General features: G+C 50.3%; 1 protein-coding gene across 3 annotated transcripts in view; it reads right to left on the bottom strand.

The window, feature by feature from the left end:
* GRAMD1B (GRAM domain containing 1B) overlaps positions 1-14613 on the bottom strand; it is a 200655-nt gene continuing 186042 nt past the window's right edge. For all 3 annotated transcript variants that reach the window (XM_062197227.1, XM_062197229.1, XM_062197228.1), the window contains 6 exons: positions 13947-14050; positions 13145-13348; positions 12373-12463; positions 7859-7966; positions 7458-7575; positions 1-5166 (listed from right to left, as the gene is read on the bottom strand). In XM_062197227.1, coding sequence (XP_062053211.1) covers positions 5077-5166; positions 7458-7575; positions 7859-7966; positions 12373-12463; positions 13145-13348; positions 13947-14050 — 715 coding nt within the window. In that variant the 3' untranslated portion in view covers positions 1-5076. The remainder of the gene's footprint in view (positions 5167-7457; positions 7576-7858; positions 7967-12372; positions 12464-13144; positions 13349-13946; positions 14051-14613) is intronic.

The raw sequence follows: 14613 nt of genomic DNA, 5'->3' as shown, positions 1-14613 counted from the left end.
TTTTTTCTTTTAATTCATACTGTACTTCCATGGCTCTAGCTACTTTACATTAAAGATTTGGCTGGGTAGCCTTGTAGGTTTCTAGGTACTAGCAATAAGTTTTCAGACCTTGCGCACAGCGCCAGGCAAAGTACAGTTAAAGATCCAAATACCGACGGCCCAACAACTTGACTGCAATCAACCTGTGTTTTCTCCCCTTAGTGGCCCAGTGCAAGTGTCGGGGGTTCCTCCCTCTGCCTCAACCCACTCCACCCCATGTCAGGATTATCCAGTGGCCACTATACCTTCTGATCCATCTCTCCCCACCTTGAAGTCTAGGTTGAGGCAGGGGGGTGGAAAAGCACCATGGGTTTGGGAAGATGGTCTGGTCCATGCAGAGAGTGGTCTGGCCCTAGAGTGCAGGGTAGGGGGGATGTGGGGAGCCACCCACTCCTGTTGGCAAAAATGGTTGCTTTTCCTATGCAGTCTGAGCACGCAGCACCCAAGCCCAGGGCCAACTCTCCAGACAGAGCCAGCTGTCCTGCCTGGAACAGAGGCCACCCTTTTGCTTCTGCAGTGTCTTGTGTTGAGAGAAGCAAGGAGGGCCAAGGGGCAGAAATGGCAATGTCCTGTAAGCCTTCACATGTTGGGGAGATCGTCTGGCATCCACTCCTCTTGGCAGGCGAGGTGCATTCTCACCAGCAGCCAAGGCTCCAGTCCGGGCTCCCAGGCCTGCTGAGGACCTCGAGTCACAAGACCCCTGAGCTGTCACACAGAACATCGAAACAGGGAGCTGGCTGGGCCTGTCACAGCCAAGGCCAGAGCAGGAGTGAGGTAACAAGGCTGGGCAGAGAGGTGGGAAGGGAAGCTCTCTACACCATGTGCACATCAGGACTGCAGGTGCAGTAAGAGATGGCCTTCCAGAAACACACTCCTCTGGGAGCCAAAACATCTTCTGGAAGAAAGCACAGAGGTGGAGGAGTTTGGGTCCAGCCTGCGGGAGATTGGGGATGAGGGTCAAGGATGTCCAGGAAGGGGAGGGATGATTGTCCCACAGCCTAGAGACGAGGGGGTAGGATTGGGGAGGGTCAGGAAGACAGGTTCTTGAGATTCCTGCAGGAATGGGCAGGTGAGATCTGGGGGTATAGGGAGGAAAATTACAGCCCTGCCACCTGAGAGAAGAGAGGAGTGCTGTCTCCTGAGGGCCCCGGGGAGCAGTGGCTGGTTAGGCTACCCTATGGTGCCAACAAAGTGGAACGGCATGGCACAGAAAGGACACTTCTGCTAAGATTCCTCCCCTAGTTCATTCTCCAAGATCTCATCCTAGACATGGTGCCTGCAAGTCAGTCCAAGCTTGGGGAGGCAACTGGGACAGGAAAGAACCCACTTGCCTAGCAACACATTCCCCTTGGGGTCTCTCAGTCCTCCCCATTTCTTGCAACCCCAGGCTCTTCGAGTCAGTGCTCTAAGGCAACCCAAGGATTTCAGCCAAACCTCTATACTTCATATAAATCCCAAGAGGGTTTTGGTGGAGCCCCAGGAGAAGTGCTAGGAGCTCAAATGACTTCTCTCTACTGTGCCCACTGTGAACGGGGAGGGACAGGTATGTGAAAGGCTTCATGGAGCCTAGAGATACAAAACAAGCTCAACCCAAAGGAGTGCTCGTCTTACCACTGTCCTCCTCCTAGCTTAGAGAAAGGCCAAGGGGCCCCTTCCCAAACTAAGACTAGACCAAAGAATAAAGAAACACGCTCCCAGATTAACACTGGGCAAGAAGCAAGCTTGATCGCTCTGCTGCTGGGCCTCCCTAGTCCTCTTAGCCCCCAAGAAGAAAGCTTAACTAACTTGGATTTCCTAGGGACCCCACACTCTGCCCTACCTCCTACTGGATACTAGGGAAGCTCTGGCCCAGAAGGCTTGCTCCCTCCTGGCAGGATACCACCTAAGTCTAACAATCCTGAGACCACCCAGTCTCTAGCCTAACCTCCAGTACAACACCAAAGCCAGAACCTACCTAAAAGATCATTTAACGCAGCCCCTTTCTGTTACAGGAGGATCCCAAGGCCCAGAGACGGGCAGTGACTTGTCCAAGACCACAGACTACTCAATGGCAGAGTCAGGTCTCCCTCTTCTCAGTCCAGTCATCCACGGGAATCTTCAGATTACTGATCCTCTACCTTGTCTCAAGGAGGTGCATGGGAATATAAGAGCATTGCAGACATGGCTGGCTTTTCTGAGTCCAACTTCGTCAATCCCCCTCTACAGTTAAGTGGGAGTAGAAGTTTAGACCCTGAAAGTGCTCACCTGGTTAGAAAACCTGCCAAGTCTACAAAATTGAGCACTAGCTCTCAAATGTTCTACTACATGAATCCTCTTAGAAAGACTCCTGTGTGAGCCCAGCATTCTTATGAAAACAAAACTCCAAAAAAGCACTGGCTGGAAGAAGTGAACACAGTAAGTGGCGGTTCTGACACCCTCCGGCAGACACCTACCAGCCAGGCTACTGGCCAGGAGTTACCCTGCCTTCCTTTTATTCCACTCCAGGCTTATCTCCAGCAGGAAAAGATTACATCTGGGATGGAATGGAGTTGTTGGTTTCTTCCGGTTTGAGAGTCAAAAAATTCTTAGAACCGAGTGGGCCCATAAGAGATGCTTGGTTCTTTGTGGGCACTCTCCATGTATATATGCTGTCTCCTGGGCTCAGATCAGCAGGAAAAGGAAGGCTCCTTATGCACAACTCGAATGGTCCTAAAGGTGACACACAATAGTGCAACTCTCTTTGGCTGGGTCTGCTTTCCCCACTGTACTACTCCCAGCACAGATACTTCTTAAGTCATCCCAGAGGTCCCACAGCAACCTTAATAAGTAAATAACTTAAGTAAAGCATCACGTAGGAAATAAATTTGAGAATTCACAGGTTTTGCCTTCAAAAAGTTTCTGGGAGTCACAGTGGCTTGCAGTTCCTCCAAAGGGGGAATTCCTAGCAGCTGGCACCACTCCTCCCTCTCTGGATCCTGAGACTTGACCCTCACCGGTGTCTCCAGCTCCAAGTCCTGGATGAGAACAGAGTGGCGAGCGGCTTGTCGCACCTTTTCCAAGGATGACAGAGAACACCCTCTCCTCCTCTCTCCTTCCCTAGGGGAGAGACCTCAATTCCAGTTGCCCTCATCATCATCCTCCCTTGGAGGATGACCTAGGCATGATGATTCTGCCCTCAGGAGACACCAAGGCCTTTTCCTTAGATACACTGACAAGTCAAAAGTTTCCTTTTTCCTTTTTTTTTTTTTTTTTTTGCCAGAGTGGGATGTTCAGGCCATTCTAAGAGAAAAATGTCATTTTCTCCTTGGAGTAAATCAGTGAAAAAAAGCCAAGCAAGCAAAAAATAAGTAAGAACTTTCCCTCGTTTGTGCTTATTTGCTGAGACATCTGGGGTTCTGGGGTCCCTTCTGCCTCTTGCATTAAGAAACCCAGGAGAAGAACCAGCAATCTGAAAGGGTCTCCTAGCCAAATTACCTGTGATTCTTTCCTCATTAAGAATCTCCACAAAACTCTGCCAAGGGCTGGCAGGACTCCCCAGGCCATAATACGGAGAAACAACAGCTAGTGGACGAGGGATGATGAATGTGTCCAGGAAGGCTCTGCATGATCAGACAAGTGGCATGGCTCCCAGCAGGCCAACTAGGAAAAGGCCCAGAGGGGCTCATTCTCCTAACTCAGCATCTGCCTTCCACCCTTGCGCTCTCACATCAGTCTGGGGCCAGACACCAGGGAAGGATCTGTACCCTCCACCACCAGGACCCCCACTCCCAAGTCTTGAGAAACTCAGGATTTGGAGCAGCCCCCTGAGCAGCCCATCTGGTCTTTTCCTGCCCAAACACATGCACCTTTGCCAAAACCCATCCATTGAGGATCTTCCATGCAAATGCAAAGCATCTCAGAAGGTTGACTCCACCATCGGAAGTTGTTTCTTTACCAAGTGGAAGCGACACAGGCAACCTCCTGCACAACCTGGCTACTGGTGCTCACTGTTCACAGTGTCTGTGGACAAACCCTGCAACCCACATGCTACAGCATTCTCTCCTTTTCTCTCTCCTCAAACCCTGGAGCGCCTCAGACACCCTGACTCATCCCGGAAATCACACTCATGGCTCAAAGCGAAGGAATCATAGCCAGAGACCTGACTTGTTCATAACCACTAACAAGAGGTTTAACAAGGTCAAATATGCTCCACCCTGGCTAATAAACAATGTGCTCTTAGGGCACAGAGAAACAATAGGACTTTAGGCACTAAAAAGTGACACTTCTCCCAGATCCAGCCTGGGAGAAGACCAGGGAGAAAGGGGGTGGGAAGGTCAGGAATTGCCAGCCCTTAATGGGTCCACACCCTACACAGGTTGGAGGAAGGCGCAGGAGTGATTGAGGAAAAATGCCCTTCAGAACATGAGACCACAGGAGCCTACAGCTCCAAAATCCAGCCCCACAAAGGCAGCCTTGCTAGTTTTTCCAACAGCCCTCTCCATCTGGCTCTTAGCGTTTGGTCTGTATGTGTGGGCGGCCTCCCGTGGGAGAGTTTAGACTGGGCTCCCGCCCTTGAATGCTTCTGTGTTCCCAAGAGAACGCCTGGGGAGGCGTGGGGTAGGGAAGAAAAGATTCTCTTTTATTTTGGAAACAAATCAAAAGGGGATTAGGGAATGAAGCACCTTAAGCAATGCCCCCTTGAGATTTCAAGACCCTAGGGTCTTCACAGGCATAACTTTGGCTCAACAACATTTCCCTTCTATGAGCCAAGAATGGCCAGCAAGGGAAGGGGAGGGGAGCGGAGGGTGGGAGGAGGAGGATCAGGGGAGGTCGGTGCTGAGAGGTGGTCCCTGCCCTCCTCGGCCCCTCCATCAAAGGAAAACGCTGCTCCAGCCGGCACAGGGGCGGGAGGGCCCGCTCCTTCTCCCTGGTACATAGGCGTTATCTCTTTTTAAAATCTGTATATAATATATATATATTTATATTCTGTATATATATATATATTTATATATATATATTTATACGGTCTATGTACATGTATTGCACAGGCCTCTCGCAGCCACCCCCGTCCCTGCCTTGTCAGTGATAGCGGTTCCTCTTCTCTTCGCTTTCAGATGTGTAGTCACGTGACCTGATGCCATTCTGAAGATTGATGAGTGAGTCCTTCATCTGCAAGACAGGGAACCCCACACCAGGTCCAGATCTGTGCTCTCAGTGTGTTTTTCCACGCAGCAGCACCTGCCACACTCAACCCCATCCCCACCTCTGGCCACCCCACAGAGCAGTGGTTTATAGGGGTCACAGTCTCAGATGGAAAGGGGACAGCCAGTCTAACACTGGAAACGCCCACCAGCCCCAGGAAGGCTCGCAGTGTCCCATGACAAGTGACCCCTGTTATCACTGAATTCAGACATCACTCTCGGCATATGATTGCTGTAAAGAGCCCTGTTATAGTGTGTCATCTACTTTATTTTCTATTCATTCCGTGTGCTTTCCCCATTGAACTTCAACATACCCTACATGCCTGTCTCTGTACATGTTGCCATACTGTTCCCCCAACCTGGGACTCTTTCCACTCTTCCCTACTCCAATCTCACCTGACTGTTAAGGCCTATGACAAATCCAAACTTTTCTCTAGCTGACAATCATCTTTCCCTCTCCTGGCTGCTCATACACCACACACTAAGGGCTCTGGACTGCAGTCACCTGTAATTGCTTTGTTTCCTGTTGTTGGGGAAGTTCACCCAGGGATACCAAGCAGAGAAGAGAAGAAGCGTCTCATTGGTACCCATGTCAGTGAATTAACATGTTTAGGCCATAGGATGGAATCTAAATGAGGGCAGCTGCACTGGGAGAACTCTAAAATAGCCCATTAACGCATTCGAATATTGTCTCTGGGAAAGCTGCTCTGTGACAACACAACCACATCTCCTGGGTAAATCATGAGTTCTGAGAACCTCTGTTCTCTCTGCCTACTCTACCACACTTTTCTCTCTGGCTGTTCTACATCCCATGCTCAGCATCTCTGTTCCTTTGAACATCACTTGTAAAGGGGTTGAAACAAAATAACTCTCTTAACATCTGTAGGGTATAAAGCTGACAACCCTAAGCCACAGCCTAGTGGACCCAGCCTCAAACAGAATTCGAGAGTTGGAAGAGACCTCTAGGCCATCCATTCCAACTGCGCCTCCATTTAGTCCCTAAGCTCCATATCTGTCATCATCTAGCCATCCTTTGATTGCTGTGGATCTTGGGATCTCAGTCCTTCAACGTAACTCTCGCATGGCTGGACAGCTCTGAACACAGGACTCCTTATTTGATGAATGAAAACTTGAATTCTCTAGGACTACTAATCCTCATTCAGTCCTCTGGAGTTTACAATACGTCCCACCCTTCTGTGCCTGCTGGCCTGGATGTCTGCCCACCATTCTGTTCCCCTCAGCCCAGGTTCCATTCCCTGGCTATCAACGCCTCCTGCTCCAACATGCTCTCAAACTTCTCACTGCACTGTTTACCCATGTGTGATTTGGGGGAAAACCTGCCTTCCTTAATCACAGCTCCCACGTCAAACATGATACAACCCCTATTTTGTAAGTGAAGAAACTGAAGTTCATTTATGTTAAATCCCATGCTCAAGTTACCAGCAAGATTGGGACTCCAATAAAGCATCAAAAGGAGACTGCCTTGGAGTATAAATCACAAATCACACATCTGGGGCCTGTCATCTTCCTAATTCTCTTGCATAAAAAACGTACATGCCTGCTGTCATGACAACCATGGGGGCCACTTTTTATAAGACAGTTACATTTTTCTAGAGGGGAAAAGAGAACTCCCTCCCACTCAAGGAACCTAAGCTCATGATTGATTTTGCTCCAAGATGATTTTCTTAAATAGGAGGATCTATTTTTTTGGAAGAATATAAGCAGTTGTACTAGAATGGTGACATGAAATGGAGACATAGTACAGTCACCCCAGTCTGTCGGCAGTGCCTCTGACATCAGGCTGCAGGATGGGTGCCTTTTAGGGCAGTGGGAAGAGATGGTCTCCATCAAAGGGAATTTGAAAGACAGGCCTTCCCAGAAGACAGCTCTGTAACAGTGCAGGGAGGTGCTCTGTTTAACAGCCTACAAGATAGCTATGGGTCTCTCTGTCATTCTCTTTCTGTCTCTCTCACATACACATACACACGAGTTCTTTCTCTTTCTAACCCACAGCTTTCCTACTGGAAACCTAGTGTGTTATTTTGTTACTATTATTTTGTTACCATTATTTTGGGAAATGCACCTCCATTCCTAATAGCCCACTCAGAAATGGCTTTATAATTCGAAGCAGGGACGGCCTGGGAGAATAAATGGGAAGAGGCCTGGAGGGTGGTGATGGAGTGGTGGCCTTTCTGGAAGCATAAGGGAAGCAGTTCTGTCTCCCAAAGGCGAGGGAGGTGGAGAAGGGGGGCATCTCACCTGATCAAGGAGCATCACTGAGGATTTGATGATCTCTCTCCATTTCTGGAGCTCAGTATCGTGGTACTTTTGTTGGGACTCTAAAAGCTGGGCCCATTCTGTCTGAGACTGGGGTAACCTGTGGGGTAGAAGAAGGGGCACCCCAGCAGCTGGAGTTATGCTCAGCGGACTGTCTTGTGCTCCCAGACCCCTAAAGGACAGAGAGTCACATCAGAGTGTTGTGTCCTCTGCCCACTGCCCCCTCGGTCCCCTGGGTCCCAAATCAGATGTGGTCTGACCCCCCCAAGGTGCTCCCCTGGGCAAGGACAGTGGGGCAATCCCAAGGAGACTGGGAGGCAGGAGCCAGGGCACAGCACTAGGAAGGGGCAGACGTGGGGACAATGGGATGAGGCCAGGATTACCTTTCTTGGAGCCTCAGACCCTGCCAGGCAGTGAGGGTCTGGGTGGTGTATTCCAGCATCCAGAGCTTGTAGAAGAGCATCATGTTAAGGACGACCAGCAGCACCAGACTAAGAGGGAGACACGAAGGGGAGAGCAAGACAATGAGATGGACTCTGAGCCAGGGATCTCCCCGCCCCCAAGTCTGCCGTCCCCGACCGCCAGGCCATCGAAAGCATTGCAGTGGGTGAGTGGGTGAGCAGAAGGGATGCAGTGAGGGGCGAGAGAGAGAAGCATCTAATCTGTAGGGCCGAGACACAGCCAGAGAGCCAGGGTGAGCGAGCGAGTTGGGGTGAAAGCAGGGAGGCATTGGGAAGGAGAGACATACATTTACCCAGGGCCTGGGTGCCTGGGGGAAGAGAGGTAAGGTGGAGGGGAAAAAAGGAGTAATCATAGAGCCAGTACCTGAAACAGATCCTAATGGAGCAGGAGAGAAAAATGGGGAAGAGACAGAGATTAGAAACAGACGAGTGTGGGGAAGCGGAAAACTGCACTTGACATGAGCCAGAGAGCAAGTGCGCGTGTGTACAAGGAAGAAATACTGGAAGCAAAGCCACAGTGAGGAGACGTAGGGTAAAAGGGGTAAGAGAAAGCCACTGTATTTGGCCCTCCATGTTCCTGGTGTCCACAGACTCAGCCAACTATGGATCGAAAGTGTTTGGCCAAACAGTCCTGTATCTGTACTGAATGAACATACCCAGACTTTTATTTCCTTGTCATTACTCCTTACACAACATAGCATAACATCTATTTGCATAATGTTTCTATTAGATTAGGTATTATAAGTAACCTATAGAAGGTTTAAAGTATATGAGAGGAGATATATATATATATATATATATATATATATATATATATATATATGGGTTATACGCAAATACTATGCCAGTTTTATCAGGGGCTTGAGCGTCGGTGGATTTTGGTATCCATGGATACTGAGGGATGACTATTTCATGGCTGCTAAATTGAGAAGGAAATCATCCTATCAACACAGCTTTAGAACAAACTGAATAGTCAAAGTGAAGAGGAATTGCAGTGGGATCCTCCAGCTCTGCCCCGATGCCTCACAGAGGTCAGCAGACCTCCAGAAGGCTAAAGCGTCCCCTGCACCTGCCACCATCCAGCAGGTGGCTGGATAAATAGTTTAGATGGCCCAGAGTCCAGGCCCAAACTGGAGAGCGACAAGAAGGAGGCAAAGAGGATGCAGGTGCTGGAGGACCCAGTAGGGAACAGAGAGCTGCAGGGAGGCTGTGGAAATGCTCTTCTCTCAGCCTCGGTGGCTGCCTGAAGATTCCTTCATGACGGAGCTCCTGGGTGGAGAGGTCAAGACGCGGGCAGAGAGGCTCCAGAGACGCGCCAGTGGGTGTAAATCCTGGCTCACCACTCAGACTTCTCAGCCTCTGATCAAGTCTTCCAGCTTCTCTAAAAGTCAAGCTTTCCTCAACAAGGGACAGCAATCGCTACCCTACTGGAGATGCCATGGGGGTTACAGGGAGGTCCAGAGCACTTCAAAAAGTGCAAGGAAACTGAATTTTGAAAAATCTCTGCAAGCATTTCAAAAATTTCTGCACCCAAATACTTATTTTGTAATCGCATTTCTCCACCCATTTTTTGAGGTGCTGGTGTACATAAAACACCCTGGGCCTCCCCCAAGGGGTGGTTCTGACCATGAGAGGTAAAGAAGCAGATAGTCAGGAAAAAAGATGAAAACAATGGGCAGATAAAACAAACAGGTAGACAAAAGACAAGCCACGGCAGACAGGCTTACACTAGGCCTTGCACTTTTCAAAGTGCATGCGTGAAAGTGGTACTGGGTTTCTCATCTGTGTTTTGGGCTCTAAGGAAGGTAGTCTTTCTTAAGCTTGCAGCCGCAAATCCCTAGGGTGACTCAGCTGTTTGGCAGTAGAACTTGTAATTCTGTGTTGAATTTCAGTGACTAAAGGTTCCACTGCATCAGCACATACAGGACCCACTGCACTCCCACCTCCGCAGTGTGCTGCACACCATCGTAGTGCCTGCGCTGGGTTTGTGTCTGCGATCCCATCTGTGCCAACTGAATGTCAAGGGGCACCCCAGGGGGAATCTGAGTGAAGGCTCCACTGTGGTCTAAACAAAGAAGGGGTAGGAGGCTGAGTCACTGCACGGCAGACGTATGGTGGCGAGCGGCTGCCAGGCAACGGGGCCAGCTGGGTCACACCAGTCTCTTGCTCACGCAGGCTATCAGCATGCCCTTTGCACAGATCCTGTTGCATGGAACCTAGAGGTCTGAATTCACTGAGGCTCTAGTTTTCAGTTTACCAAAATCCATTGCCAGAGACGTAGCTTAAACAGAACAGTGGCATGGATCACACTTGAGCTGATGTTGCTTAACGTGAATTTTCTGTGTGACAGGGGTCTTTGAATTTAATTTTGTCATAATAACTTGGCTTCTTGTGCTAAGGTCAGAAAGACTTTGCATCTATTTTACGTTGGGTCTTACTCCTATACAGGGTCCCCGGGGGTCATCCTTGGCCCTGTCTTGTCACACTCTACACTCTCCAGGGATGGGTGGTCTCCTTCACACCCGTGGCACTAGTGCTACAGATAATTAATCCATGACTGAAGCCCACGCTTGTCTCCTAAATGCCAGGTCCACGTGGACAAACAGGTGTGACCTGCTCCGAGATCACCCGTGACACAGCCAGGGCTGACAGCCTTCTCTGACAACTTCCGGTGAATTCCACACTCCTGCTCGTGACACACCATGGACGGTCCCTCGCATCAGAAGCCTACCTTCCCTGGCTTCACTTAACTACACGCTGACCGAATCCTACCCTTCCAAGATCAGCTGCAGTCCCTCCACCCAGTCTCACCTCCGCTGTTGCTAGATCATTGCAATGCAGGGCCACCAACGTCCCTGCTCCAGTCTTTTCTTATCCAATCCATTCCCCATATGGCCATCAGAGTGACTTTGCATTTTAAAGCAAATCTGTCACTCCTGGCTTCCTTAGGTTCCTATGCCCACCACATCTGGGCAGCTGCCATGCCTTCCTCCACCCAAGCCTACCCCTACAATCTCACAGCATACTGTATCCAAAAAAAGGGGCTGAAGCAAGCAGAAGAGCCATTCTTAGCTGTCCTAGTTGCTTCCTTCTCAAAATGGTTCAGGAAGGTCCTGGGCAGGAAACAGCATGGACTTACATTTCAAAGAGCAAGCTGTGGGGCCAGCGCTGTGGCATAGCAGGTAAAACCTCCGCCTGCAGCACCATATGGGTGCCGGTTTGAGCCCTGGGTGCTCCACTTCCAATCCAGCTCTCTTCTATGGCCTGGGAAAGCAGTGGAAGATGGCCCGAGTGCTTGGGCCCCTGCACCCATATGGGAGACCCAGAATAATCTCCTGGCTCCTGGCTTCAGATTGGCACAGCTCCAGCCATTATTGCCAGTTAGGGAGTGAACCAGTGGAAGGAGGACCTTTCTCTCTGACTCTCTGTCTGTAACTCTACCCTTCAAATAAATAAATAAAATCTTAAAAAAAAAAAAAGAGCAAGCTGTGTTTTCCCACCTTATGCCTTTGTTTCTGTCAATTTCCTCTCTCCCCAGCCCAGCATTTTTCTATGAAAGTTATGGAGAGACAGGCAATCTAGCACAACAGCTTAAGCCGCCACCTGTGGCACCAGCATCCCATATGGGCACTGGTTCAAGCCCCAGTTGCTCCACTTCTGATCCAGCTCCCTGCTAATGTGCCTGAGAAAACAGCAGAGGATGGCCCAAGGGCTTGAGCCCCTGCACCCTTGTGGGAGACCTAGAAGAAGCTTCTGGCTTCTGGCTTTAGCCTGGCCCAGACTTGGCTGTTGCAGCCATGAACCTGTGGATAACAGAAGATCCTCTCTCGCTCGCTCTCCCTATCTCTGTGACTCTGTCTTTCAAATAAAAAAAAAAAAAAAAAATCTTAGGGGAAAAAAAGAATGTTATGGAGACTGCTGTGTATAATGTTAGGGCAATTATCAGCTGTCTACATGAGACTCAGCCCTATAATGTACTCCTTGATTTGGTCTCCCTTGTCGTCCCAAAGTGCAGGCTCTGTGAGTGCACGGTCCTCGTGCCTGGCAGGGAGGACACCAAGGTCTCTCACAAAAGAACAGCTGAGCTGACTCCTGAAATGCTCTGTGGCATTTCTACATTAGCATTTATCCAACTGTGTGGGAACTGTGCATGTGCTGTCTCATCCATTTGAGTTCAAAGGGCATGCAAACAGCCTGAAGCATTTTCTTCTGAAGCCCTAGCATATGCTCAATGTTGAAGAAAACTGAGAAAAAGAAGCAAAGAGGCTAGACAGAGTGACCAATCCAGACAGAGAAAATCAGAAGAGCAGAGGACAGAGAAAAAAAAACAAAGAGTAGGGATGCTCGTATGTTTTGAGAGATGGGGGATGAAGCACCAGGCAGAAAGAGGAAGATGGGGTGGGGGCAGGGTCGGAGGAGAGCTTAGAGTCCCTTACACACAGCTGATAACCAGCAGCAGCTTGGACACGCTCTGTAGGTGGAAGCCATTGGGAGTGTCCTCAGGGATATGCCGAGTCTGCGTGGAACCTGCATGAGAACAAAGAGGCTGTCACCAGCATAACCCACAAGTTCCCCATCTGCCGACATGAACGTCAGGAAATGACAGAGAACTGGCCAGGATGCTGTCATGGCAACCACATGATAGGCATCTCCGCCCCCCATCCACACGATAAGCTTCTCAAGGGCAAGGTCATGGCTTGGGTTGGGTGATCCCTGAACAAATGAGACAATCAACAGATCTAAGCAGCTAGCACATACAGGTGCGGGACAGTGATCTTTAGCTCTGGAAGGGGAAGCAACACAGGGCCAGGACTATAGCCAGCACAGCTTCCAGCTCTTGCTGCATACATAATCAGCTACCTGCGAACTCTGGTTCAAGGGGTGGAAGAGGAACACAGGAGACTGGTTCTCTCGTCCTCTTCTGCCTCCTCCCCTCTCCCCATCAGCTCTGATGAACCCATAGGGATGTGTAGAGCACAGTTTAAAAACTAATGCACGCAGTGGTCTAAAGTCTGAGGTTTCCAGGCTTGAGCAAGAACCTGAGTGTGTGAACGACTGGCTGGGAAGAGGAAGACACATAACAAGAGAGGGCAGACCCCTGCACCCGTGGGGGTCAGGTAAGGGGTGCCCTGGACTCCCTGATCTTTGTGTTATGTCCTCTCAGCAAACATCCCCAACCCCCGCCACTCCTCCCCACCTGGCACACACCTGCCACGTGCTTGATCCTGTGGCCCACGTCTTCATCAGTGGGCGTGGTGACGGGGCTCATCACTTCTTCCAGGTGAGGCACCCGCAAGTGGGCATGGGGACGCTTCCTCCTCCGCACCGTCGGCGGCTTGCTGGCTTTCTCTTTGGGAGACTGTCTGTGCATCTCAGCCAGGTAGGTGCTCTCCGTTTTGGTCAGTTCGCTCTCTACCAAGGACCACAGGGCCACATCAGAAGCCATCCTCCCATTCCTTCAACCCAAAGGACTGTCTTCTAGAAGAAATTCTTTAGGGGAGCCTTGTTCCCATACTGTACCCTGGGAAGTTGGGCAGGTGGGCAGAGGATACTCAGGGATGCTCAGGAGCTTCGGGGAGTGCTTCTGGGACCTAGCCCCACCGAAACCCCCTTCTCTGGGATGTTTAACACTGGGTAAGGCTCCATGGTCCCAACATCTGCATCCCTGTGCATACAATGGGTGTATCGTCCACTTCCTGAGTAGATGCATTAAGAGACTACTTGCCACGCCTCCTCAGAACAGAGTTAGCACCAGTATTGCAAGAGCTGTGGCTCATTTTGTTTGGGAGGAAGATATCACAGGTGGCTTAATGGTCTCATAAAAATTACAGGTAGTTTTTGGAAACGTACACGTGTCCACATAAATGCCAAATTTGATCTCCATTTTTGGAGTAGATTTAGGGATCCCATAAAACCCCTTCACTGTGTCAATCTGAACCCTGATTCTCTGTCTCCCTTCCCCCGAGCGGTGGCAGCTACACAGCTCAGCAGCAACGACCGTGGTACCCACCTAAATGGCGAAAGTAGTCCTCCAGCCCACTCCAGAAGTTCTTCTCAATGAAGGTTTTCACCAACCCCCAGGGCTGTTTTCGGTAGCGCAGCTCCGTGGAGACCCTGAAGAGCAAGCCAGAAATAAGATCGGTCACTCCTGGGTGGGCTCTCCTCTGCTGGCAAAAGGGAAGTTCAGGTTCAAGGCCAAAGGAGCTTCACACTGCACCATCCTTTCCAAAACGTTATCTGCTCTCCCTGATCACATTCCTGAGGATGGTGGAGCTACCGCGTTTATCCCCACCTTACAGATGACAAAACTGAGGTTTAGCTATTTAAAGAAAACAAAAGCTGCTGACTCCAAGCACAGAATTCTTTCATGACCTCATACCGCACCTCCCTGTGGGTGGACGTCCTGTCAGGCAAGGGAAGGCCCAGACTGGGGTTCAAGCCCTCTACTTCCAAGCCAGGCTCTAGGGTTTCATCACTTCCCACAAAGAGTAACTTCAGCCACCTGCACTGGCTCCTGCCACTGCCCTGCCCCCAAGGCCTGGTCAGCTCTGCTCCAGGTACTGTCTCCTCCCAATCACTGCTCACTCCACTGCCCCCCTTTCCTGTGGTATCGGCTCCATCCCTTCCCTTCCCTTCTCTTCCCTTCCTCCACCCTGGCCTCCTCCTTGGGTGCACGT

This window comes from Lepus europaeus, chromosome 7 (genome assembly GCF_033115175.1).
Source record: "Lepus europaeus isolate LE1 chromosome 7, mLepTim1.pri, whole genome shotgun sequence".
In the NCBI taxonomy this organism is placed as follows: Eukaryota; Metazoa; Chordata; class Mammalia; order Lagomorpha; family Leporidae; genus Lepus; species Lepus europaeus.
Note: the sequence above shows the minus strand (reverse complement) of the source record. Positions and strands in the feature narration are given on the sequence as shown.